Source organism: Anas acuta, chromosome 15, assembly GCF_963932015.1.
Source record: "Anas acuta chromosome 15, bAnaAcu1.1, whole genome shotgun sequence".
NCBI classification, from domain to species: domain Eukaryota; kingdom Metazoa; phylum Chordata; class Aves; order Anseriformes; family Anatidae; genus Anas; species Anas acuta.
In genome coordinates this window covers 11,206,656-11,233,871 of record NC_088993.1, presented here as the reverse complement: position 1 = coordinate 11,233,871, position 27,216 = coordinate 11,206,656, and the positions used below count along the sequence as shown (strand labels likewise).

Sequence of the window (27,216 nt, the reverse complement as noted above, 5' to 3'; positions counted from 1 at the left end):
CAGGTTGTAAATGGCCTGTTGTGTGAGCTCCCTGCATGGTCATTCCTGCTGCCACCATGTAGGACTACAGGACTGCAGGTCAGAATCCAAACTGAGCGAAAATCACAGAAACTATGCCTTAAGCTCTTCTATAATCCAATGCCAATGGAAAACAAAAGTCTCAATTCCATCTGCTTAAAAAGGCAGCAGGATTGAGTAAATGTCAAACGTATCAGAGACACGACTGACAACAGACCTTGCAAAATGAAATTCTTATGACCTAAGCAAAAATGTTTTACTGATCAGATCAAAACATTACTAGGGAGCAGCATTCCTGCGTTGAGGTTGGGCACCAATCTGCAAAAGGGACCAAACCAGAGCCATGTGAAGCAAGCCTCCATGGCCCCGCAGGAAATGTCCCGGGTGGGCTGGTTTTGCCTCACATGGGCATCCTGCTAGAGAATTTGACATGCACCTCGCACCTGGCTCCCTCTGAAAGGCAGATGTGTTCCCTCAGCCAGCAGCTAACCCCTTGGGTGGGCTCACAGCGGATCTGCCGGTTCCCTGTGAGAAAGGCCTGAAGCAGATGCCTGCCTTTTCATCCTCCTTCGCTGCTATCTTTGGGCGAAGCCAGGAAATGATCTCTGCGTGCAGCCTTCCTGCCTGGCAGCTCCGACAGCCGATGGAAGCTGTCGTCTGTCGCCCTGCATTTTCCGGCTCGCTGTAGGCGAGCGGGCGGGATGGCAGCGGCGGGGCCGGGCACGCAGGCGCCTGGGCAGGGAGGCGGCAGCGCCGCGGCGGGCGGGCAGCGCTGAGCAGGGAGGGCCGCTGCCACCTGCCCCCGGGCCGCCGTTCCCGGTAAGCGCCGCCTGGACCGGCCCGGAGGGCCCCCGCGGGGCCGCGTAATGGCGGCGGGGCGCGGGCAGAGGGAGCGCGGTGTCACCGCCCCGCGGGGCAGGGCCGGACGGGGCCGGGCGGCTCCTGCAGGCGGCGGGGAGCGGGGAGCGGGGCAGGCCGGCGGGAGGCAGGTGAGGGGCTCGGCCCGGACCGGGCGGGGAGCGGCGGGCGCCGGCCCCGAGGCCGCGGGGGGAAGCGTGGAGAAGCCGCAGCGGTGCCCCGGGGAGCCGTGCGGGTCCCCGGCAGCCCGTGTCCCTCCGGCGGGTTGCCGTCGCCTCAGGGTGCCGGTGGGTGCTTCGCCGGGGGGCGCAGCCCTGCTGTCAGCCGCCGCCGAGCCCACCCCTGAAGCGCTGTCCCTCGAGGAGCTCTCCCGGCTTGGTAACGGGGCTTTTCTTCTCGAGCTCGCTGGCAGTGGGTGTTAGGGCAGGCAGTGGGGAATTTCATCCCGCAGCACGCCCTGTCCATCGGAGTAGCGTGCCTTCTGCGCTGGGATAGCTCCGCTTGTACCAGAAGCGGCCTGGAGATGTTGAGGGGTGAGGGGAACGCAGCGCTGGGGTCTGGCCCTGCTGCGCCCCGAGCCCGCCGGGCAAGGCGTGCGGGCAGCGGCATGAGGCAGCGGCACGGAGCGGCCTCGAGAGCCCAGCAGCGTTTGCTGTAATCTTCTGCAGCGCTGCCAGCACAAAGGGGCCTAAATGCAGTTCTTAAAGGTAGTCAATAACCCCAAATGCATTCTCACATCCTGTTATTCTCTAAACGGTCTGATAAGATCAAAGGAAAGAATATCCAGAAACTCGCTTATTTCAGCTGCCTTGAATATTTTAATTCGGTTGCATCTTCTCAGATTAGTTTAATTCCATCCCATCCATATCCATTTATATTCTTCCTAACTTCATCATTTTAGAGATATCTGAAAATTCCACTGCCTATTTCTGAACTGTTCCAGGCACTTGTCTGTCTGCCTGGACTGTCTTTCCAGACCCAGGCCTGGGTATACTTCAGGTATACCTCAGGTATACTTCATTTGTATACCTGCCCATCTTTAATACAGGCAGGCATCACTTTTCTTTATTATCTGACTGTGGATCTCTTCATTGCATTATCCATAATGCTTCCTTTACTCCAGACTTGCTGGCATTCTGGTTGCTCAGCATTAAAAGCATATTTTTCTCCATTACAGACTGTTCTGCAGAATTTTCAATGCTTACACCGACAGGCTTATTTTCGTGGGCTTTGTTTTCCCAGTGATACATAATTTTCACCTCATCCTCGCTTTTTTCCATTGCGTATTTCCACATTTTGCCTTTCCGTACTAACCTCTTTTTACCAATATAAAATGCAGATAAAGAAGGTAAATGGCTGATCCAAGAGTGAAGCCAGTTATACATGCCCTATTTCTCACCTCTATTTCCTAACACAAAATTATCTTTGTTTTCCTGTGAGAGCTGAAATGAAGATTCCCAGGAAGATTGTCCTGCAAGGCTAACTTCTCAAGGTTTGTACTGCTGAGCTGGGATAAAGCACAGAGTGTTGATACTCCCAGCAACAACAACAACAAAACCAAGAAGCCCAAACCAGAGGATTCATCGTAGTTATGCTGCCACAACTAGCAGGAGAATTTTTCTCTGTGATCTCCCCTGGCTTTCACTCATTCTCAACTACTGCAAATTTTCTTCCCACTATTACCATTTTTTTCCTTGATGGACCCAGTTTTGTAGGTACTTAGCAGCAACAGCACTAGGAATAAAAGAATTCCAGCACAGCAGAAGATGGGACTTTGTGTTCCTCCTGCCTTCAGAAGCATCCTCCCAGGGATTACCTGTGCATTTACCATGCAGGTCATGATACTGGCTTAGCTGTTTTCAGATGTGCATTGATTCTTTCCGGCATTCAAGCACGAGGTACAAATGAGTCCCCCCACATCTCTGCTAATTACCTGTCAGAAAGCAGGCAGGCGAGCCTCCTCAGGCTCATCTGTTGAAAGCAAAGTTGCTGCTTGACCATGGAGAAGTGACATTCCACGGTGACTAAGCCAGGTTTCACTGGTTTGGCTGTGACTTCTCCATTTTACCTTTACCTTCCTGGTCCCTCACTACATATTTATAGAACTGGAGGCAAAGTTCAAAATACTCATCACTAGTTTTATCGCACATACAGAGCAACTGAAATTTGTTGGTTTTAATGGCATCCAGAGAGCAACTGGCAGAAATAAGCCATCTTTTCTTGATTTCTGAAAGGACTGGCCTACACCTACCTCAAAGAAAATGCTGACCCCTCTATTTAGAGGAGAGCTTCAGTGCCCAGAAAATAGCAGCTACTTAAGTGATAAAACTGGAATGGAACTCAAACAATTCTCTGCTGTCAAACAGTGCTCTGTGTATACTTAAATAAATATCACACCTATGTATATTAAATAAATATTAGATCCCAGAGTGGTCACCAGCATGCTTTGGAAAGAGGTTTCCTCATAGCAGTAGCGCCTGAAATATCTATCTGTAGGCATGAGATGTCCATGGACTAAAACTATATGCATGTTTATGGAGAATTCTCAGTTTGCATTCTTTCCCTGGCACTTGTGTTGGTAGATGGCAAGTGCACTGCGTTGGTAGATGGCAAGATGAGGCTGAGGAGGAGGTTCCATGAGACACCGTGGTTTTGTGCAGCTGAGATGAGCAGAGTGTGTATGGCATGACCAGCTCTGGAGAGCGAAGCCTTCTGCTATGAAACACTCCGTGCTGCTTCATCAGTGTGTCTCAGTTTGCTGTTGGCTTCTGTCCTCAGCCTGCCAAAACTGTTCTATTAACATTGCGAGGTCCTGTAGGATGGACAAGAGTGGCACTAGCAAGGTCTTTCACAAGACTTTTCAGACTGTTGTAAGGTGTATAAATGTGTGGCTCTGACTTAAAGAGATTTGGCTGTCAGCTTCACATGGGCTGTTTATAAAAGACCGTTCTTTAATTTTCTCTTTAGTTTGAATGGTGCTGGCTCCGAGCAGAACTGTAGGTTTGAGATCCATTTTTTATAACTGTCATTTCCACTTATACCTCCTTTTTGCCTTTCAGACATGGCCATGTCCAGTTCCCTTCTGTGGGCTGTTGACATTTTTGGGAGGGTTTACACTCTGTCCACCGTTGGCCAACACTGGGAGCTCTGTAAGGATACACAGCTGGAATTCAAACGGGTCTCTGCTGTCAAGCAGTGCTGCTGGGGAATAGCCTGCGATCATCAAGTATACACCTACGTGTTCTCGGGTGATGTTCCTATTAGATACCAGGAAGAGACCTATGAAAATCAGGTATGGAACACTACACATGCCTCTGCTGTATGTTCTTCAGAAAGCAAATCCTTAGATTAGCTGTCTCTGTAGTTTTTTTTCACAGATTGATTGTTTGGTTTTATTTTTCATTTTTTACCTCATGTTTCTGAAGAGTGTATATGCATTGAATAGGTTATTATTTTAATATTTTAATTCCCAAAGGAAGGCTATACTTTCTGGCTCTTGCTAAAGGAACAGCGTGCACTGCAGCATCCTTCATGCAAGCTGTTTCACCCATTCCACCTGATGTGCTCCTTTCCTTGGTGAAAAACAGTTTCCTTAAGAAATTGTCCAATGTAACAGGCAACAAAAACACACTATTCTTACAAAATACTTTTTTTTGTAATGTTTCAAAGAATTCTTAAGAATTAATTCTTTGAAATACTATTTTTAAATGTATCAAGGAATTCTCTAGTAAAAGCATTAACTCTCCATTAAAGTACATTTCCAGATTTTCTTTTTTGTATAGAAGTGTTATTAAGATGATCTTTTCTATGTAAGATACATCAAAAGAATGTTTTTAACAATGTTTTTAAGTAAATTTATCTATTTTGTTTTTAACTTCACCAAAAGTTATTTGAGAGATAAAACAGAATAATTCTCTTCAACATATTTCCCTGCTTTCTAAGGTGTAACAGGATAAATCTAAGTTGAGAAAATACATTAACTATCTACATGGGTGAAGATAGAACAAACTAATTTAATACATTATTTAACATTGATACAAGTTTCTGTCCATTTAAGAATGTTCATTTTACTAAGTAAATATGCATGTACTTTAAAAAATGCAAAACTTGAAAATCGATTTGGTTTGTTATTTTAAAACTTTTGTTTTGTTTGTTCTAGCCTATGAAAAAATGGAAAACAAAACACTAGGAACTACAAAAGGAAATACTGTGCAAGAGAACAGAATTAAACTCAAGTAGTTTACAGACAATGTGCAAAGCAGTTTAGTAAAATTCTTAGTAAGAAAAAGTAATATTTTGCATAACAGCAATGTAATTAAACAACTAATTTCTCATATGCCCTAAAACGCAGGACAGTATTACCTAACCAGTCTTGCCAGTGTTTCTATAGCAGGTAAAACTGAGGCGGAAAAAAAGAAAAACCACAACTGCATTGGTGAAGAGCCTAGCAAGTTACTTGTCCTATAACTGATTTAGGAAAAAAAAAATCAGTAAGATATGATACAGGAAGATTCATTGATGTAGTTGTCTTTACATAGTTTCTGGTGTTGAAACTATGGTGTTTTCCTAGTGTAGGCCATGTGTTAGTCACCTGTCTCACGTGAGATACCTTAGAAATCCCAAAGCTATCTACACAGGAGTTATCCTAATGCTTCAATATCATGGTGCCATACATCACCAAAGAAAAATGCACTGTAAGTAGTAAACTATATCATCCATCATTCCTATTTATGTAGTTGAAATTTGCTTGGTTGGGACTAGCTCTGCAGTCAGTCCTTCTGTGATACTTTAAAACAGCTTCTACCAAAGACCATATTAGCTGGGGACCTACAGCATGACCACTTGCTCATTCACCCCAAGAATTATTCCTCTTCTACTGCAGAAAAAAAATAAAAAGGTATAATTTATGACTCACTAGGGCTCTGTAGATGTCCAATGAGGTGATGTGATCTCAAATACAACATTTTTATTATTATTTCTGGCAGCGCTGGAATCCAGTTGGTGGCTTTTGTGAGAAATTATTGCCCAGTGACCGCTGGCAGTGGAGTGATGTGAGCGGGCTAAAACATCAGCAGCTTGATAGTTTCACACTGCCTTCACCACACTGGGAGTGGGAGTCTGACTGGTATGTGGATGAAAATATTGGAGGGGAACCAACAGAGAAAGGGGTAGGTGAACAATACCAAAAAGAGATCTATTCTGGGAATCCTTAGTCTGTAAAATAAAAGGCACTTTTATAAAATGGCAAAAGGTCTGTAAAAATAAAAGGTACCTCTTAACTTCCCATAGCTCCTTCTTTCTGGGAAATAGCTCAGCTATAACACAACACAAGCAAGGATCTTGTCTGAAGGCTTTTGAAGTCCATAGGAGTTGTTTTTTCTCTTTGGATTAGGCCAAGAAATGCTGCCAACTTCGTATTGCTGCTATTTAAAAACGTACTATGAAGAAAGCAAAGCGCTTTACTGTATCTTGTTTGTTCTGTATATGTCATGCAGAGGAATTAGGACATGATTCATAAATCATTCACAGAATTAGCTCGTCTGTTAATCAGGCTGTTAAGACATGCACAGTAGCCTGTACTGTTAGGAATGACTCTTGTGCAGAATCATTCTGAGTTAAGACTTCAAGCTTTTCCTTGGTCCAGTTTTTCACAATAGAAAACCTCTGTTTGCAGGGCTGGACTTATGCCATAGACTTCCCCAGCACCTACACAAAGGATAAGAAATGGAATTCTTGTGTGAGACGCAGGAGATGGATCAGATACAGGAGATACAAATCACGGGATATTTGGGCAAAGGTTCTGGATATCTTTTTAATATTAATTAAACTATTGTTTTTTGTTTTGTTTTGTTTTTTAAATAAAAATAAATTCCCTTGCACTTATAGTTGATTATTGCTGCTCTGGAGGTTAGACTTCTATTCCTTGACTTCCAACCTTGTAATTCTTGCAAGCTTAAATGGAAAGCTGGGATTTTTCTTAGAAACTTGTGGTAATAAGGTACCAAATCTCATGTTAATGCAGTTGGTTGGAGATAGATGTTCAAATCCTCTGCAAATTTCTTGCTAACTTTTGAAGTTCCTTTGGTTATTGACAAATCTCTTTTGAGATGGCACCTGCTTAACATCATTTAACCAGCTGTGTCCTTTATCTGTATAAATAACTGCTATTTAATAAATGTTGCTCCATTTTGAGAATGTGCAAAAATTGAGATGTTCTGGCTTTCCAACTCAAAGAACATCTGTTTGGAATGTTCTGTGAGCAAAACTTTCCTTTAGTTTGGGACTGAAACAAAGACTTTTTCATGCTGCTTCAGCAGTGTTTCCCCGCCCTTTATATATAGCAGCCTTCAATGAGAGAAAGAAGCTCCATGCTTAGCCTCTTTAGAAGCGATACTAAAACTAACCTGCAGAAAGCAAGTTAAGCCACCGGCAAAATGGCCTATCCATTTGCAGCGTCTTTTCTGTTCTCAGTCTTCCCTCTGTTTGCTCCAGATCGTATCACAGGATGATCCGGATCAGCTGCCAGACCCTTTCAATGACATCTCAATTGGAGGATGGGAAATCACTGATGAGCCTCTTGGCCGTTTATCAGTGTGGGCGGTTTCTTTGCAAGGAAGGGTACGTGCACATTCCATACGTTTTCTAATATAAATTACTACTGAAGAGGAGTTACGTACTTTTAAAGCAAGGCATGTTTGTTATGGTAAGGAACTACACTGCTTGTGCAGGCAGGCCTGCTCCTTACTAAAATTCTCTAGGATCGAGAGATTTGAGGTTACTGATTGAGTCTCCAGACTTGGCAATACGCAATCCAACTGTGGAATGTTTTGAATTTATTCTCCTTTGAAAACTATACATCTTTCTTTTGTTGTTTCTTTTGTTGTTGTTTTGTTTCTGGTTTTAGGCCCACTGTAATGCTTCTCATCTTCTGCTCAGTACTGTAGAGATAGCTTCTTGCTTTCCTTCCTTTATTGTTAGAGCATCATCTGAGTAGCCTTCCTTTGTCTCTAGACAATTTCTAACTTGTGGTCTCACAAGGAAGAATGTAGTAATTGTAACAGGTAGCCTGAGACTGCACTTGCACTTGACACTGCCTGGGGAGGCAAGCAATCTTGGTTAAATTGTTTAAAATGAAATTCCCTGTGCCTCAGGCTTCCCTGTAATAAGTGACTCGCATCCCACTCTGCAGGCTTACTTGACTGACATTATAAAATGCTTTCATTTCTCAAAGTAAAAGTCTCTAGAGGAAGAATGTATTTCTAAAACTGATGATTTAGCATGCCACAGTCATCTTTTGGAGCACTTGTATGATCACCACAGGATGCTTTCTTTGACTTCCTGTTTTGACTGGAGTGAAAAAAATCATGCAGGCAGTCGGAACATGACTGGTAGATAGCCAGGATGTCACTGCAGGCTGCGCAGAGAATGGAATTTTTACCCATGTTGTGGCAAGCTCTGTTCAGTGAAAGCGAGGTTGGGCTCTCAACTAACAGGAACATTTTCTTGTTTGTTTTCTTGTTTACTTGTTCATTCTTGTTTTGTATTTTTTTTTGTTTGTTTTTAACATGTCTTGAGATATAACAAAGTGTTTTGTTTTGCTTTTAATGTTGAAATATACACAGGACTTGTAGCAACAGGTCACGTGCCCAATCCAGATTCAAGTCCATGATAAAAGCTAATCTGTAAAAACACCTCCTCCCTTAGTACATAAGGAAATAGTCTTCAACAGCATAATTGACATCAAAAAATACTTCTAACAGCCAGTGCAAACACTGCATTAAAAAAAAACAAACAACTGTTGTCAAAGGAGGACTGTTCTTTCATCAGGATGTCATCGTGCTTCTCTGAATAGCTTCATTGTTGTAGTAGTATTTTGTAAGTTTTGTGTTTTGTTTTTTTTTTTTTTTAATTTGTGTAGGTGTGGTACAGAGAAAACGTTTGCCATCACAATCCAGAAGGTTCCATGTGGTCCTTAATCACCACTCCTGGTGAAGTTGTACAGATCAGCTGTGGACCGTATGACCTCCTCTGGGCAACTCTTTGGGAAGGGCAAGCTATTGTGAGAGAAGGAATTGATAGGAATAACCCTCAAGGTGAAGTGTTGTTACATTTAGCATGAAACCTCTTTGATTTTTGAAATGTTGCATAAGGAAATAACCTACAATGGCTTCTGGGCTTTGTTTCTTGCAGGAATTTCCTGGAGTATTGTGGAGTCCCCAAGCTCTGAAAATGGGATTATGCACGTCTCTGTGGGAGTTGATGTGGTGTGGTGCGTTACAAAAGATCGGAAGGTAAGAGGTGTTATGCTCTGGTTCTGTTTTTTTCTCCCTTTTTTAATCTGCTTTTCTGAAATGGGCATGTAACTTTTGTAGGAAATGTCAATGATTTGGACTCCCTATACGCATGGTTTGGGCAATTCCAGTCCCCATGTTGTTACGGGAATATGCTGTGGTTTATGATATATATGTACATACTTGCGTGCAACTTCAATATTCCCTTCAATGAATCCCTTCATATTGAATCCAAAAACAGGGATTAATTCTGTTTGGGAAGAAAATGTGTTTGATTTCAAACACTAAGACATTGTAACAGTTCAAGATTCTTACTTTGACATCACAGACTATTTAAGAATAAGATGGATAATATGAATGAGATTCCTCATAGGCTGTGTGGCTTATGGGCTTCTTTACATGAGGAAGTGATTCAAATCAAGGTAGTTACATCATTGGTGTAACTCTCTCCCTTTGGGCATTTATTTTGGGATAAGCGTATGTGTTTTAAGTAATTCAAACATTTTAAGCTGTTTTAAGTAATTGAGTTACACTGGTTTAATGAGTTACTGCTTGTCAGCTGAGCCATGGCAACTGACTGTCCAGCCTGCTCCATCTGCCCCTAAAACCACTATAATAAATGTAAATAAGCTAGTAGGTTTTCCTTCAGGTTTGTCAAAGGTAGTCAAGTACACAGTCTGTTACATGTTTCAACCAACAAGTTCTAAAGTAGCTACTTGTCATTATAAGACCATATCCTAAATATAGATGCATAACTGGAAGATTTTCCAGGTACCCAGCCCACAGACACTTTCTCATTGGTAAAAACTAATCTAAGACAATTTAAAGAGCAGTACCAGTTAAAAAAAATCCCTTTGTCAGTTCCCTCTGTCAGCTCAGCTTCACAGCAACACTGTTTGGAAGTTGATTTAGAGTAACCAAAAATAGCCTACAGTTGACATGTAATAGCAAATATTTTCCCAATGGCTGAGAAACTAACTCTGTCACAGAAAGTCATAGCATGATGTGTCCTTGTGGGCTCTTCAGGCTTTAGTTGGTCATAAAGACACATTGTCTGGTTACTATTAAAAGAATTATTTTATCTTCACCTGATTAAAACAAATGAACATGGAGGTAAGTGACTTCTCAAGGCAATGCCATAGTCAGTATTGGAGATTAGGACTAATCCACAAAAGAAATTAAATTCCAGCTGTCTACCTGCTTATACAGAAGATGCAAACTACAGACTTTTGTTGTTGTAGGTATGGTTTAGAAGAGGTGTGAATTCACATAATCCTTGTGGAACAAGCTGGATTGAAATGGTTGGAGACATGATGATGGTAAACGTAGGCTTAAATAATCAGGTAAGACACCTGTATACCAGTTGTGAGGTTATTTGTGTTCCTGTTTGTGCAGATAGTATTCACGTGTGAACTGTCAGCAGTGCCGATATGGACAGCTGAGCAAGAGATCCATGTGCTTGAACTGCTAGGAAAGAAGGCATGGCTGCATTCCTCACCAGAATACAACAGTCAGCCTGTCTCTCATGTCAGACATTCAGGTTCAGGCTTCTCTTGATGGTACTGAATTTCATATTGCATCTACAGTATCAGCAGTAAAGAAAAACAGAAAGGGAAAATGCTGAGTCTGTCGGGTTTTTGCACTGAATTTTCCACCACTGCACCTTTTTGTACATGCTCTTTTCCTGCATTCCATGCCATTTCCTTCACCAAGCCCTTTCCTTCCCTAGGTCTGGGGAATTGGCTGTGATGACAGAGCAATCTACTTTCGCCAAGGTGTCACACCAAGTGAGCTCAGTGGGAAGACGTGGAAAGCAATTGTATGCGGCCGAGAGAGTGACAGATCTCAGACTGGGAGCTCAACAAGTCTGCTCAGGTGCGCAGTAAAATACCTGCTTGAGACTCTATATGCCAGGAGTTTCAGTGCTAGGACATACTTCTGTACATTCTGTATGTTCAAGTGGTACAGACAGGGAAGAGCAGGGAAGGCATCTCTAACCATTAGGCATGCCAAAAAGGCATTTGCTTTTTTGCCATTGAAATTAACAATAAGCAGCAGTTGCTGCAGTCAGAAGCTGATGCTCCTACTTTGGAATTCATTGCATGCTTCCAGCACTGTGTGTTCTTCTGGCCTTTATTATCCCTATCTGGAGCTGGTCTCTAAAAAGATAAAATGTTACCTGTGAAGTAACATGAAGGAGTGTCAGCTTCACTTAGTGATTATCCTTCTCCAGTGCATCACTGTACGTTTCTTTCCTGAGAGATTAGACCAGTAACTCCCTGCTGACTGCTTGCTGTTGGCTGTGCAAGACATGACAATGCAGCCGGCATGCTACAGAAACTACTTAAGTCAGAGTGCTCTGAGTAGAAGACCTCTTTAGCTAAGACAAAAAGCACAAAGTTAATAATGGGCTTAAAAAAAAAAATCTATTATTTCATATCCCAAAAATGGGATGTTGCTTCAGTGTTTTTCTTGGAGTTGTTGATAGCCAACACCCGTGATTTTTTACAAAGATCAATGAGATCTCCTCTTAGATCCGTGTTGGACTCTTTTTTCTTAATGATAGATTTTGACCTTTAAAAGGAAGTGTGCTGTTTCTCTCCTAAAGCTGCAACACTCCGACAATTTCTGCCTGTCTGTGGTCTCAGGCCTGTGTTAATTTATAATGTTTTGAATTATAGTTAATGAATTATCTATTTGTCCTTCAGTGCTGGCTGTTTCTTTACTGATGATATTCAGAACCAAACAAACGTGGTCATTCCTGGTGATGCAGACACTTCCTCTGACACAGATCTTCCAAGCATCCCCACGTACCTTGCCAACACTCCCCCGATGGGAGCTGCAGCCAGTGGCAGTGGTAGCAGTGCAGGCAATCAGACAGCAGAAATATGTGCAAATTTGACTGTGGATCCTCTGGACTCTGATCAAGGAGAAGCCAATGTTGCTTCAACTGGTAATAAGAAATCTAATCTTGAAAGCCTTAAGTCTACAAACCCAAATCCTTCTGCAGAACTGCAGTGGACAAACATTGACTTAAAGGAGGCTCAGAAGCATCCAGTCCTCTCTGTCAACACCTTTGCAGAAACGTCCAGCCTGTCTTCCCTTGGCATGTTCTCGGTGGGAGCTGAGGAGCAGTACGGAGCTGATGAGCACCCGCTGTGGGCCTGGGTGTCTGGGGGAGGCTGCCTTGTGGATTTGCACAGCCCACTGAAATGGTTCACTGTCTCCTCAGGTACTTCCAATTTCAATTAGTCAGTATTCTTAAAAAAAAATAATGTGTTTGGTTTTTGTTTTAAACAAAACCTTGGCACAAAACTTCTGATTACTGCTCTTCCTGAAGTTCGTTGTTACGCTCCGTGTCTGAGCATAGTGCTGCATGTATTTAACTGTAAAGCACTTTGGGATTGAGATATGTAAGTGTAAAGGTGATAAAGGAGTTTCTGTAAGAATTTTATAAAATAATCAGTGTGCTGGAACTGCATCTTTTTTTTTTTTTTAATGGCACTGAAACTGCAACTTCAGGCTAAACCCCTAATACCACTGAACAGTAACTAGAAGCAGTGAAAAAGGCTCTCTTAAGAGATGCCGATGCCACAAATACCACCTTGCCACTACCATTCCTGCTGAGGTAAGGGTAAGACTGAAGTTACTGAGGGGCATTGTGGATGTGAGCCCCAATGATACCTGGATGAGGCTGGAATTTACATTTTTGAAAGACAGTGGAGTATAACCATATTTTAAAAATAGACCATGAGCTGTGGCGTCCAGGTACTTACTAACAGCATAACTCTTAATGCATTGTATTATCTAATTATCTTGCAGTTCAGTGCTAAGTCCCATTTGTATAAAGTTACAGCATTGAAAGATTCAATATAATCATATAGCAGTTCCATTCCGATGCATTATTTACAATGCTTGGCTTTAATACACTGATTTCAAAGCGTTAATTAGCAAATTTTGTTAGACTGGGTTGATTCAGTCCAGCGTTTAAAGCAGTATCATGATACTTCTTTCACAGGACTGTATTTCAAAGCTCACTGATAGGTGTTGGTTTTGCTTCTGTTGTAGGTTTGTCGTCCTCCGTGCAGTCTCTTTCTCTGTCTATCACTCCAGCACAGACAGCAGCATGGCGAAAGCAAATTTTTCAGCAGCTCAGTGAAAGGACAAAGCGGGAGCTGGAGAATTTCAGGCACTATGAACAGGCTGTTGAGCAGGTAAGCAACGAGGATACCTACCTCTGTCTTGTGAGCACATAGATCTGTCAGTAGTAGGCATCAGTGGTACAGTTCTGATGTACTCATCTGAACTTAGCTGTTAGCTTTTTATTCTCTTCCTTATTTCTGTCTGTGACAGCTTTCTTGGAGTATCACTGTCTGGGCCCCCTGTGGGAAACTGGTGGCTTATTAAGCATGGACTAGCAATCTTCATCTAAAAACGTTAGCTGATAGTTTTGTGTAGGAGCAACTGAAGCATTGGTCAGCTGTTATTTCATATATTGAAACCTCAAATTCAGAGAAACATTTGCAACAGTGGAATATTGTAAGAATTATTCCACTACAGGATGAGGCTCCTTAATTGAAACGGTGACTCACATAGGTGAACTTTTCTTCTCTGTGAGCCTTAGGTGATCAACATAACTTGCATAAATTAATCAGTGGTGATAATATCAGTAACAGCACTTAAATATCAGCTCCTGGTCTCTTTTCAGATTCATTCATGGTTTTGGTCCCTTCATGGATAATTACCAAATGCCAATTGCCAAGTCTGCAATTCATTTAATTAAAAACACTTGGAGTCCGGGGCTTTAGTTCAGTTTATGTGGAGGGAGTTCAGTTTAAGGATTATGTCAAAATCTTTCAAAATTGGAACAGAAATTGTGTTAAAGAAGTAGTTATCTGTGTGCTATTGCATTCTTTGCAGAAGTCAAATGTTAACACTGATGTACACATGGCATTCCAGTGCCTTTCTATCCAGTTTTGTCAGTTTTCATTTTGTCTTCAGCTTTCTGAATACTGGTGTACTCTGTGTCAGAAGTAACTGATATGATACAGACCTTACAGACCTACAGCAGAGATTTCTTGTGGTCACAAGAAATAATGCTTGGAAGAAAGAGGAGTCATGCAGTTTCCTTACTTTTGAAAATTTGTGTTTGCATTGCAGTCAGTTTGGGTTAAAACTGGGATGTTGCAATGGTGGAGAAATTGGAAGCCTCATAAATGGATGGATGTGCGAGTGGCACTTGAGCAGTTCACTGGGAGTGACGGAATGCGCGACAGCATCCTGTTCATCTATTACATGTATCATGAGGAGAAAAAGGTGTGTCCAGCTCAAGACCCCCAACAGTGTTGTGTATGGCAAAAGACAACCTATGAATGAGAAAAAGATTTTTAGGGAAGGCAAATTATGATAAGCTGTTGTTTTGGGAACCAATTCAAATGTAGCCCAGGGTAATAGTGAATTGCAGGCTTTTCTAAGCTTTGTTAATGCTCTTTCAGAAATGCCCACTCAGCAAGCATCCACATTGCTTAAACCATCAGCTTTGCACTAATTAGGATTGCCTTTGGAAGTTCAAAACATTCCTGGCTATGAAGAAAGAACCAAGCTTAGCTGGCTAGGGTCTGCACAAATAGGGTTGATGCATACCGGCAACATGAACCAGAGGTTGTGCAGGCCTGGATACTGGGCCCCACGTAAGGAACAACATTCCTTCTGCACCAAGAATTGATTCGTTGCTACCCTTGGCAGCAATGCCTTGTTCATAGTCTTGAAGTGCAAAAATGCTAGCACTGAGGAAGGTATATCTTGAGTTCACCTTAGTCTCTTTTTTTTTTTTCTCTTGTCTTAGTATATTCATGTGTTCCTGAATGAAGTCACCATTATAGTCGATGTTCTGAACGAAGCCAAACACACCTTTGCCCTGTATACACCTGAAAGGACGAAGCAGCGATGGCCAATCCGCCTAGCAGCCGCAACAGAACAAGAAATGAATGACTGGGTAATTCAGTGAAATTTTCATTTCAAGCTGGCTATTTTTGAAATAAAACATAAAAGCTAGTCTCTGAAATCTGAGCATTACGTTTACAGTATCTAGGCTCCTTAGCTATCTTCACAAATTAAGCATTTTAGAAGTCCTCTTCAAGCTCCGTCAGGGGCACCCAAGGCTTACTGTCTCCTCTAGAGTTTGCACTGGTTCTGAAGCCACAGTTATCCAGAGTAAAACCAACATTGCTTTTCCTTCCCTTCCTACCTCGGGATATAGATTGGGCTACGAATGAGTTAGGAATTGAATTCAATGAGTCTATTCCTCTGCATTGGTAGAACTGTTGTCACTGTTGTAGAGAATCTTACTTATAGGCAGGCCTGTGTACACACACCAAAGCAAAGGAAAACCTGAAAGACACCTCATACAGGTCAAATGCTACAAACCACATTAATTCCTGTTATTCTGTTAAGAACTTCTAAAACACTGAATTCCAGTGCCTTTGAGAAAAAAATGCTAATTCACTTTGCTGACTTGTAAGAACCTGCAAAGCTAAAATTTCATTTTGTAGTACTAGAGCATCAATATGGAAGTTTTTGTTCTCGCTGTAAAAGTAACCTTCTGGCTCTCTGCTTCTTGTTTTTTAGCTGTCTTTGCTGAACATGTCCTGTTGTGAAAGCAGACGGATTCAAGGCCCCCCTTCTCATCATGCCATTTGGTCAGTTACTTGTAAAGGAGACATCTTCGTTAGCGAGCCAAGTCCTGAACTGGAGGCAGGACCACACCTGATGCCATGTGATCAAATGTAAGGGGTTTCAGAAGCTGGTCTTTCTGCATGGGGTGCTTTCCAGCAGAGATTGTCTTTCATGTCAAGTTGGTGATGTCGATGGGCTGTTGGAATGTGTAGCACACTGCAGATGTCTGCCAATCACAAGGTTAATGGCTGCCTTCATGCTTATGAGTGCATTTGAAGAAATTCACCAAATTGTATTTTAGTTCTCAGATGATGGAGCTATTCTTGTGATTTCAAAAATTTGGGTTGAGATCCCATCACAAATGACTTGAAAATTTTGCATCTTAAGGATTGCATCCTTAATGTAGTAACGATCTAAATCAAGAGATGGCCTACACTAAAAGTAAACCTAGTCACTGTAACTGTAATGTAATTTGAGCTTTCAGTTTTATCTGAGTCAGGAAATCTGACAGTCTCATTTCTCTACTGTCATTTCAGTCCAGGAATATCTCCTTTGGAGTTTCTATTACAACTGTGACAATGTAGTACTGCAAGTTCTCCAAGCACAAGCTCAGAACTGGGGGGTCAGAGGCCAATCTTCAATTTTTAAAACTACCTCCAGTTTCTTTGAATAATAACACTTCAGAAATACTTTGGTCCTTTTTCTTCAGGGTAGAGCACCTTCAGCATCTGGAAAATCACAAACTGATGTTCTCTTACATCTTAGTTTAGGGGATCTGTGATTGAAGCCATCTCCTACCATTCGCATAACTAAAACACTCCTCTGCAATTTCTTTACTTTCCCCATTCTTCCCCAGAAAAGTTCCATGGCCAACTGGCTACATAAAGCCCCAGGAAAGGATTAACCTTCCAAGATTAGAAGTATTGGGAGAATTACATCCCTTCTCTTTTTTCCATTCTCCATAGCAGATATATATGAGATTTGTTTTTTTGTCAGATAAAGGTGATTCCTGCCTTTAAGAAAAATGAGGACCAAGTTAAAGCTCAGGCAGCTGATGGCTGCTAAGACATACAGATTCTAACAAGATCATCCTAACTAGTTCAAAAAAGAAATCAAAACATAAGCCATAAAATAAAAGGAAAGCAGAATACTTCAAAGCCTGAAAATTCCCAGTGAAGGCAGACAGGTTCCTTCCAGCAACCTTTCCAGTTCAGAGGAAATGCTTTCAACTGTCAGCTGCCTTCACTAATTGAATGAACAGAGGTTGAGCAAACAAGTAAAGTTGCCTTTCCTTAGGATGACAGAGTTGTAGGGGGCAGGGGAAGCAGAGATTCCTGGCGGATATAGTATGTAGGATGGGGTAAATGTAGAATTCTGTCCCTTTTCTGGCAGGTTTTGGCGTCAAGTTGGAGGGCATCTTCGACTGATAGAGTGCAATAACCAAGGCATAGTGTGGGGCATAGGATATGATCACACAGCTTGGGTTTATACTGGTGGATATGGAGGTGGCTTCATCCAAGGTAGGGATGACTGTTCTGTGGTGTACGTTTCCTCCTCATCTTTGCAACTGGGTCAGCTATTCAAGTGATTTCAGCTGTCCTTCCTTTAGCCTTTGTCATATGCAGGGGTGTACAGTGAACAGGCCCCACATCAGGAAGGACTTGGTATTGCAGTCTTATACAATATTGTTATGGCTATAATAATATTGTAATATCTTGTAATATAATATCTTGTAATATAATATCTTCCAATATTATTGTGGCTAATAGAATTTAAAATGTAGCGTCTGGAACGTTTAGCTTCAGTGTAATCCAAAAGATTTATTTCTCCCAGGACTGGCCAGTAGTGCTGATAACATCTATACGCAGTCAGATGTGAAATGTGTTTACATCTATGAGAACCAGCGGTGGAACCCAGTCACTGGATACAGCAGCAGGTTATTTACTTGATTTGTGTTTATTGAGCGTACTTTTTTACTGATTTCAAATGAAGCATCAAGGGGGTTGTTCTAGCTTTTCAAAATAATTACTACAGATATTCTGTCTTCAGTCTCCTCCAACATTTATGGTTAACCTGAGATGGAAGGTACAGAATTTTTGAATTTCCTAGATTTATAAATATCCATTCAAAATCCATTTGTAGTAAAACACTACAGATTTGTGCTTTGTGAGTGCACAAAGAGTGCCTGCTTGCAATACCTTTAGTTATTAAGGCCACAGAGTGAAAGTTCTTATTAGGTTACATATATGTTCATGTATATTTTGGTCTAAATACATTGTATATTTGAATACTTGAATAATATATTTAAATGGAAGTACTGAAAAGCATTTACATATATGGGTGTCTATGCCACAGACACCCAGGATTCACCTTGGAATTTTTAGTAGTGAGGAATATCACTCTAGAGAAAAATATTTTTATGGTTGTCAGGTTTGGTGTGACTGGAAGCAAAAAAAGATTCTTTCCCACTGTGCTCCTCACTTACATAATATTTCTATATACAGAGTTTAATGACAGAAAACTGTTTCATTTATGAAAACAGGAACTGCTAGAAATATTTTTTTTCTCTCTCCCCTTTTGAATGATGTTATTGTAAATGACCTTGCATTCCTTGTGCACTGTCTCACTTCAGAGGCCTACCCACGGACAGATACATGTGGAGCGATGCCTCTGGCCTGCAGGAATGTACAAAAGTCAATACCAAGCCTCCTTCACCACAGTGGACTTGGGTAAAGTTTGTTTTAAAAGTCTTTTTACTACTAAAGTAAGGCTAAATAGGATACAAAACTTGCGATCAAGTGACCTATTTTTTTTTGTGAGTTTGTCATTACATTTAACCTTTGTTTCCCTATTTATAATAATCTTCCATAGTCAAAAGAACATTAAGCATTGAGGGGGTTTTGTTGTTTAGTGGGACTTAGACTTCTCTTCAGATTGCTTTGTCTTCAGCTGAATTAAAAAGACTTGGGAACCTCTGCATGAATTTATACTGCAAGTATTAGAAGGTTTTTAGCAAGTCATTGCACTCCAAAAAGTAGAAAGGGAAATACTGAAAGAGATTATTTTTATGATACAGTAGGTATTGATTGTGCTTCTTATTGTCTCCTTCTGACAATAGGTATCCGACTGGTATATTGATTTTAGTACTTCAGGTGGAACAGATCGGGAAGGCTGGCAGTATGCAGCAGACTTTCCAGCGTAAGGAGATACCTTTTTCTGCCTAAAATCCTAGCAGGCATTTTTAAGTTCTTGTTTCCTCATTTGCTGTTTTGCACATAAACCATACTTTGACAGGGGCAAGTGTGCCTTGATTTCTCTCATGGTACGGAGACACTAACACTGAAATGTGCTGGGGAGGTAGGGCAGCAAGGTGAAGGTCACCTTACCAAACAGAAGTTCCAAGTGTTTTAAAGTTAGCAGATGCGTCTGGTGGGCAGACACATAGACGATGCTCTCAGGCTGTCACTGAAATTGGAGATGCTCTGATATCCTCGTGAACACATTTTGTTTTGGTAGGTCCTACCATGGCCACAAGACAATGAAAGACTTCGTTCGACGGAGGCGCTGGGCAAGGTGAGGAACTAAGATAGAAACACAAGTTTTGATGCTAGCTGCTCCCTTATCATCTCCTTTACTTGAGGGGAAAGGTTGTCACACAATCAACAAAAGAAGTAATAAAGAAACATGCAATAACTAACCCACATCCAGGACAAGCTCAGGATCTTTAGCACTCTGGCTCTATATGAAGCCTTTACAGTAGATAACTTAATTGATTTTGTGGGACCTGTAGACAAAATCAGCTGGTGATTCTCTGTATCTATTTTTCCTTACAGTAAATAATAAAGGAACAATAAAGTCTAGGTATATTAGTACATACTAGTTCACTTGTAACAGCTGAACTATGTCATCTCTATTAGTTACTTTAAGATATGAATTCCACATACCATGCACTAGGCCACAGATAATCCCAGCCCCATTTAAATCAAAGTATACTGTATTCAGACGGGTCCAGGAAAATAGCAAACTGCCATTATATTCCATTAAGCAGTGGAAATCTATATTTACTGTTTTTCCAGCTTTTCTATGCTCTTCGTACTAGGCTATCAAATACGCTAAGAAATTGCCGTGAATTTACAGTTATGCATTCTTCTTTTTGATACTGAGGCTGCAAAGCTAGTATTTTGGCCTTTGTATATTATCTTCTAACTAAGGTCCTGAAGCAAAATGTTGTTGTTCCAGGATGTGCAACCAACCAAATAACATCCATTTGATCAAAATAAGCAACTTCAGAAATACCCTTAAACCTAAACATTTCCTCCTACTTTAACTATCAATTTAAAATTGCAACCAGGTAAGGAACAGCTCAGGGCTGGATCTTATTTTTCAGAATTGGGAACAGAGGAATGCCCCAAGTTTTTTAGGACATTCTTTATAAACAGAAATAGCTGCTGTGATGATAAAATCTAATGTAGTTTCCCCAAGACAGCTCTTAACTCAAAACTGCCTTTTCTCTGCTTACCTCAGGATACTACATTTGCTTTTTAACAGTTGCCACCAAAAAACAAATTGTAAAGTGATTCCCTTACCCAAGGCAGAGGAAGGAATGAATTGGGTGTGAAGTACAATGGGATTCCTAGCTGGGGTAAAACAACCATGATTCAGCTATTGCTCACTGAGTTTTAGAGAGTTAGGAAGCAGAGCTTAGGAAGAGAGTTAGAAGCTGCCAACACCTTCTTTGGTGGCCTTGATTTTATTATTTTTTTTTTCTAAACAACAACAAAAAACAACTTGTGAAATCAGAACAGATGTAAACTGTCAGAATTCAAAACGTGATGCAAAATATGATTGTTGAAAACCCTTTCAAATTAAAAAATAAATAAATAAAAGCTAATTCTTACTGTACCTATTTAATGAAGACTTCAGGATTGTTCAAACTAAAGTCACCAATGGATCAGGGAACAAGTTCAGTTATAGAAGGTACATACTTCTGATGGGTATGTTTTTTTTTGCTTCAGAAAATGTAAGATAGTCACCAGCGGGCCATGGCTGGAAGTGCCTCCTGTTACCCTGTGGGACATCTCCATAATTCCCAGTTCAGATGCGGTTGATGAAGAATCAGTAGCACTGTGGGCAATCAGTGACAAAGGAGACGTGCTCTGCAGACTTGGAGTGACACAGCAAAACCCAGCTGTAAGGCTCCTTGTTTATTTTTACCACCTTATTAATGTATTTAATGTAATTATGCAAGTACATACACAGAGTCATGCAGTGCCTTCTGTCAAAGTACCTTATTTTTTTCCTTTTCGTGTCCCAGATTTTAAAGTCTTTGTCCATCAACTGTGACAGTTTTCTGCCCACATTTTTTTAAAATATTCTTTCTCTTGCATAATCTGCTTAAGCTTGTGTTAACATTATTTGCAGTAGCCTCCCATCCCTGTGTGATCGTTGAAGGTCCCTTCTAATTGAACGACTCTATTCTAATCTATCTCCTGTGTATCTCCTCATGAAGTACTTTACTTCCACTTTCTGCACTGATAGCTTAGTTCCATTTTTTTTCCCCCCATTGTCCCTAACCTAATGCCCTCTGATAGCAATAGGAGTTTGTCCATGGACTTTTCAGAGCCTGGAACTGACTTTGCTTATTTCAAAGGCAGGTGGGCCTGGATGTACCTACTGACTTTTCCTTGAACTGGGACAGAAATAATGAGTACATGTCTAGTAAGGTACACAGAAAGGAACAAATAGTTTGCGTAGCTTCATTAGCAATCTTTCCTAATAAAATACATGTGCTAAAACAACAAATTAGGGTTGATATTCACTAATTTTAAGCCATATTTACAATTGGAAAGAAAATATACTTTCAGTGGAATTTGGAGAAAAACTGCAAGATGAAAATTTATAGGGATGATTTTTTTCTTCTTCCTACTCAGTCTGCTACAATAGCAGAGGTCCGTATGGCAAGTGCAACAGCAAGAAATGGAATTCTGTGTCTGGAATCTGAAGCCAGACAGAATTCAGTCTGTTGATTTTTGTGAGATTATTGCTCTATATAATCAAAAAAGGTATTATTTGAAAAAAGAAGGAGAGAAGAAAGAGAAAGAAAGAGAACAGATCTCTATCCCAACCATTCAGAGACAGGCAGGTCCCTGAATTTCAGTGATTTCAAATGAAAAAGCTCTGGTATAGTCCAACATAGCTATTAATTTCAAAGAGTTAAATATCCAAGTATTTTTGAGGATCAGAGACCTTGTTTCTGTTCAGTCATCCTAATTTTTTATTTTTCAAAAAAGAATTATTACTCAGAGTCTTTTTTACTACCTAGGATTTTCCACATTTGGTAGCCATCAAAATAATTTTATCATGGTTTCCCATGGAGTTTTTAAACATTGCTTCACAATTTTTTCCACAATTTGTCAGGGAACATCCTGGCTTCATGTGGGAACAGATCAGCCCTTCATTTCCATCTCCATTGGAGCATTTTACCAGGTGTGGGCTGTTGCTAGAGATGGTTCTGCCTTCTACCGGGGCTCAGTGTCTCCAAAGAAACCTGCAGGTGAGTACTTGTACGATTTTTGGTTACAATCTTCCTCTTATACAGGATGGAAGCTCTACTACAGTGCCATGTCTAGAGAAGACCATTTTTAGTAGAGGTCTTTACAAAATAAGGGATATGAATAATCAGCATCATGTTAATTAGAGCAGTTAATTTGCTTTTCACTTGGGTGATTTAGAGAAAGTGTTCATCTCTAAAAACAAGCTAGCAAAAATCCATCATGTGTAATGTCATTTGCAGTTTTCCTGCACAGGTATGCATTTCCACTGCAGATACTTCCCAGAATTCTCACACATAGTCCTGTTTTCTCAGTGTTTTACTCAAGTATTTCTGACTTTTAGGTGACTGTTGGTACCATATTCCTTCACCTCAAAAACAAAAATTAAAACAAGTCTCAGTAGGACGAACATCTGTGTTTGTGTTGGATAAGAACGGTAAGGATTTTTTAAAAATTATTTATCATTGGTAGAAAAACTACATCAGTATTTATTAGGTTGATTTAAAAAGGAGAGTCTAAGTCAAACCTTCTGCTTGCACTGCTGCTCTTAAAGAATACTCTTTTGTATTCAAAGAGACATGCAGTGCCATAGGTAACAACAATGCATCACCTATACTGTTTTTGCAAGAAAAAAAAAAAGTACCAGGTGAATCTCAAAGAGAATTCCGTGGAAGGATTTTGTGTCTGAAACCCTAGAATGTACAAAACTGAAGAATATCTTCCTGTTGAGAAAGCTAGAAATAGCACCACCATCGCAAGAAAAATTGTGAAGGATTGTTTTGTGAAAGAAACAAACCTTTAACACCAGTCTCCTTCAGCTATCTTGACCTTACGTTTTACTTCTCTAATGCATAGTTCTTTATATAAATATTTTTTCCTCAAGAAATTTTTCAAAACAGTGTAGCTGCTGTTTTCCAGAAAGTTTCCACAAAACATAGAAAGTATTAACTACTGATTTCTTATATTGTTTACTAGCACTTTATGCAGAGCTGTAACCAGGACTATTTATTTTATAGGCAACCTTTGGTACCGGCAAGGTATCACACCAAGCTACCCTCAAGGATCTACTTGGGATTATGTATCAAATAATATCCGCAAAATGTCTGTAGGGCCCCTGGACCAGGTGTGTATTAAGTTTCCTGGTATCTTATTAGTTTACTAAAAATTACGCTTAACATTTTTTTGTAATTATTTTTTTTCAGGATGTTTTTTTTGTTTAGCTTTATTTATTCCACAAGATGATGATCTAAGTGCTGCAATCCCACCAGCAGGACAAAAAATGAGACCAATGCAATAGTGATACAGACAGTCCTTTGCCTTAAAAAACCTTATTAATATATATATTTTTAAAAGTTATATAATCTCTTTCCTGCCAAGTCTTACTATCTGGCAATGTTTTCACTACAACTCTGGTATCTAGTTAACTGTTTGGTTGCTATCTGACTAAATCAGAGCAGTTTTGGCCTACTCTAGAGTCAAGACTAGCCTGTTAATGCGAATCAGGATTTTCATGTCTGGGAAGGGCAGCATGAGGAATACATTTTACTGTCACTTTTTGCTTTCTTTGAGGTCTGGGTGATAGCTGACAAAGTGCAAGGAAGTCACAGTTTGAGCTGTGGGACAGTGTGCCACCGCACTGGCGTTCAGCCAATGGAGCCCAAAGGCCTCTCATGGGACTACGGAATTGGGGTAAGTGCTGGGGGACACCATGCTGCTTAAAGGCCGGTACCAAATGCCCATGGGCACTGAGCAGAAAGCAAAGCACTAGCCTGCTGAGCTGGCAAGCTTTCTAAAGCTTGCACACACCTGCAGGAAACTGACGTTTGTTCTCCAGTTTTAATTCCTTTTTGAAGTTAAATATAATGGCTTATGCAATTATTGCTGAGAAGTCATTTATTTGCATTTGATAAGTGTTCATTTTAAATAGGTCATTTAAAAGCTATAATGGAAAAATTAATAAAAGTAAGTAGCATTTTTTTAAAGTAGATTCCTTCCTCCTCTGCACATGATTATTTCTCCTGGTTGCTCCCTTTATTACCCTCAGTGTTCTCAGAAAGGCTATTTCAATGTTTTGGCCCATTGCAGATGGGTGAAAAACCTGCAGTGGTTCTATAGGAGGCTGGGCAGTCCCCCAGGCCAGATGGCCAGGCAGAAGGATGGCTTCCTTAGAGCTGGAGCTCATGAGGCAGCAACCACTAGCACCTCAGCACCCCAGGGGATGTGGGGGGACCCTGGCTGAGGTCTCCCAGCCCAGCTGTATGGGAGCCTCTCCCCAGGGCCTCCAAAGGGAAGGGGCAGCCCTCACCAGCACCACCTCTGCGCAGGCTCAGAGCCCCCCAGCCCAACCCAGAAGCAGGGGGAATACTCTGAGAGCCCTTCCTGACATCCATTCTAGGTGCTCTGCTCAAAAGAAACCGCAATGCGAATGGTGGGTGCTGCATGTGAATTTTAAACGATGAGGTGAATATGCACATTCCTTTTGGGGGAGTTACATATGCAATCACATTTTTGTTTAGTTTTATAAGGAGCCTTTTCTCTGACTGAGTCCAGAGCAGGATTATTTTCCATATGAATAAGCCATATAAAAGTAATAGTGTACATAAAGTATCACATTAAATGTTGTAATTACAGGGTGATGTTTCTTCTTTTATGTTTCTTTATCAATCTTCTGTAGGGTGGATGGGAACACATTACAGTCAGAGGAAATGCAACTGAAGCATCTAGGGTCGCTATGCAAGACACTTCTGAGGAAAACTCTGCAGTATCAAAGGACTTGGAAGACAATGAAAGTAAAGGGAGAGCGGTACATTCCAAAACCCCTCTGATGGTCAGTGAAAGCCAAGACTTGGACAGAAGTGCAGTTAATTGTTAAGTTGCCACTGTCTATGTTTTGCAAACAAGCAGCAGTAATTTAAAAAGAAACTGAATGTCCATGTGAATGTCCATGACCCAAGAGAAAAACATGATCGTTTTGTGCTATTTATGTTTTACTGAACTGGAATTTACAGTGGGGTAATTTTAATACTGATTTCTTCAACTGTGTCATGTGTAAAATGTAACTTACTAGAACTAATAGTTTTGTCAAAACAGGCAAGCATTGTAGCCACAATGTATTTCTGACCCTTTACCATAGCTGCTACAGAACTATACAAATGTGAATCTTTGCATATGACCATTACATCTATTTATTTTTTGTATTACAGTTCTCGTCCCTACATTTCTCATATTCATGTGTCTTCCATGCTACACTTCAGATTCATATTTGAGTAGAGATATCAATATAACCGAATTACAAGCATTTCCATGATTTGCACTGCAAACATCCATACATGCACCTAACTTTGTGCATGTGAGCCCTGTTTACATAAGCCTGTAGGTTTGGTCACGCTACTCCTGCTCACATCAGTAAAATTAAATTCTGTACAACTCAGCTTAGGATGCGGTTACCAGTAAAGGCCAATTTTTGCTATTTTGGCACTCAATATCTTAACAAAAAGAATCACTGGTTTCAGCAAGACTATATAGAGAGCATGGTCTCTCATTCAGTCTTGGTTACAGAGGCTAAGTCTCACGCTAGATTGTCGGGACAAACTGCAATAGATCATGTGTAGTCTCCATCTTAACTGGAACCCTAATCACTAAGGTATACAGATATATACCTACCTAATGATGTTGGAAGGAACCAGACACTTGAAGAGTTAGACTGTGCACGAGATAATTGTAAATTATACATTCGTAACATAAAAGAGAAGAGGGGATCTTAAATAAGATTCTGGCTTCACAGGTAGGAATTCAAAACAACTGTGCTGGTACCAGTGGAATCTGTCACCATATACTTAGGCAGGTTTAGGAGGAGGCTCTACATTTTGATTTTAGTAAGCAACTGATTCATTCCTTCTTACAGCAAGAAACCATGTTTTTTTCCCCAGAAGAGCATTTTTCCTGTCTTTTACTTATCTTAGTTAGACTGTGATGTGAAATTATTGTTTGAAATCATTATTTGAAATCCAGTCTGTGGGAAGTGCTGAGAAAGCATTCTCTCCCAGTAGCTTCAGGAAGGCACCACCTTTTCTCCCCTGGCAGCAGTTTACAATCATTTTCCCTCTATGTGTGACTATATATGAAGTTATTTTTATATGATAAGCAGTGTGGTGTGGTCTCAGTACTGTATTTGTAGAAGTAAAGCTTACGTTTGCACGTATTTAAAGAATATATTTGATATTCTAATGCCAAGGAAAGCACTGTTTCGAAACCCAAATGTGAATGAAGACTGAAGATGCTTTACTGTTTAAAAAAAATCTGTTGATCTTTCCAATACGTGATTACAGATTTCTGTTTTATACATACATTGTGGAAATATCAAAAATAACATTTTGTGTTAATTACCATAAACAGGTTTTGCGTAACTTGCACAGTATCTTGTCCAAATAAATAACTTTTTCATGTATTTTTAGAGAATTATTAGGATTGTATTTTCTCTGCAGCATATCAGAAAAGTTTTTTTTTCATTAATAGTCAGTGTCTACATGGCCAACTAGCTAATCGATTCCATACAATAAGCTCTATAATGTTCCTTTGCTTCTTTCCCTGCACTTTCAAGTTTCACCTACTTTACTGTAAAACACTGGCTTTAAGTGAACACAGGTAACTTATGTTTGAATATTAAGTATTTCCTTTTTGAAACTGTTAATTAGAAAATGGATTAATTTTAAAAGATAATACTATTGTTATGGCTAACTAAAATCAGGAAAAGTGACTTTAAAGCGATTTTGAAAAATAAAAGTAATTTATCAGAAAAATACGCCTTTTATGAAATCGCTTTT

At 40.5% G+C, this 27,216-nt stretch overlaps 1 protein-coding gene across 8 annotated transcripts; it reads left to right on the top strand.

The window, feature by feature from the left end:
• Positions 1 to 545: 545 nt before the first annotated feature.
• TECPR1 (tectonin beta-propeller repeat containing 1) lies at positions 546 to 27,197 on the top strand. Of its 8 annotated transcripts, none has more exons than XM_068699084.1 (26): positions 546 to 837; positions 2,317 to 2,368; positions 3,936 to 4,168; positions 5,862 to 6,044; positions 6,551 to 6,673; positions 7,369 to 7,494; positions 8,795 to 8,969; positions 9,067 to 9,167; positions 10,409 to 10,510; positions 10,897 to 11,042; positions 11,876 to 12,399; positions 13,236 to 13,381; positions 14,328 to 14,483; positions 15,013 to 15,162; positions 15,795 to 15,952; positions 17,235 to 17,362; positions 17,676 to 17,778; positions 18,475 to 18,571; positions 18,961 to 19,040; positions 19,359 to 19,415; positions 20,858 to 21,032; positions 22,260 to 22,395; positions 22,737 to 22,829; positions 23,410 to 23,516; positions 23,963 to 24,082; positions 25,068 to 27,197. In XM_068699084.1, exons 3-26 carry the CDS (start codon positions 3,938 to 3,940, stop codon positions 25,263 to 25,265), a joined length of 3,615 nt encoding a protein of 1,204 aa, XP_068555185.1. In that variant the 5' UTR covers positions 546 to 837; positions 2,317 to 2,368; positions 3,936 to 3,937; the 3' UTR covers positions 25,266 to 27,197. The 8 variants fall into 8 exon arrangements, with proteins under 8 accessions (XP_068555185.1, XP_068555180.1, XP_068555188.1 ...); XM_068699087.1 differs by lacking the exon at positions 2,317 to 2,368 and having other exon boundaries at positions 547 to 837; positions 11,876 to 12,120; positions 12,250 to 12,399; XM_068699083.1 differs by lacking the exon at positions 546 to 837 and adding an exon at positions 1,014 to 1,254.
• The last annotated feature ends 19 nt before the right edge of the window (positions 27,198 to 27,216 follow it).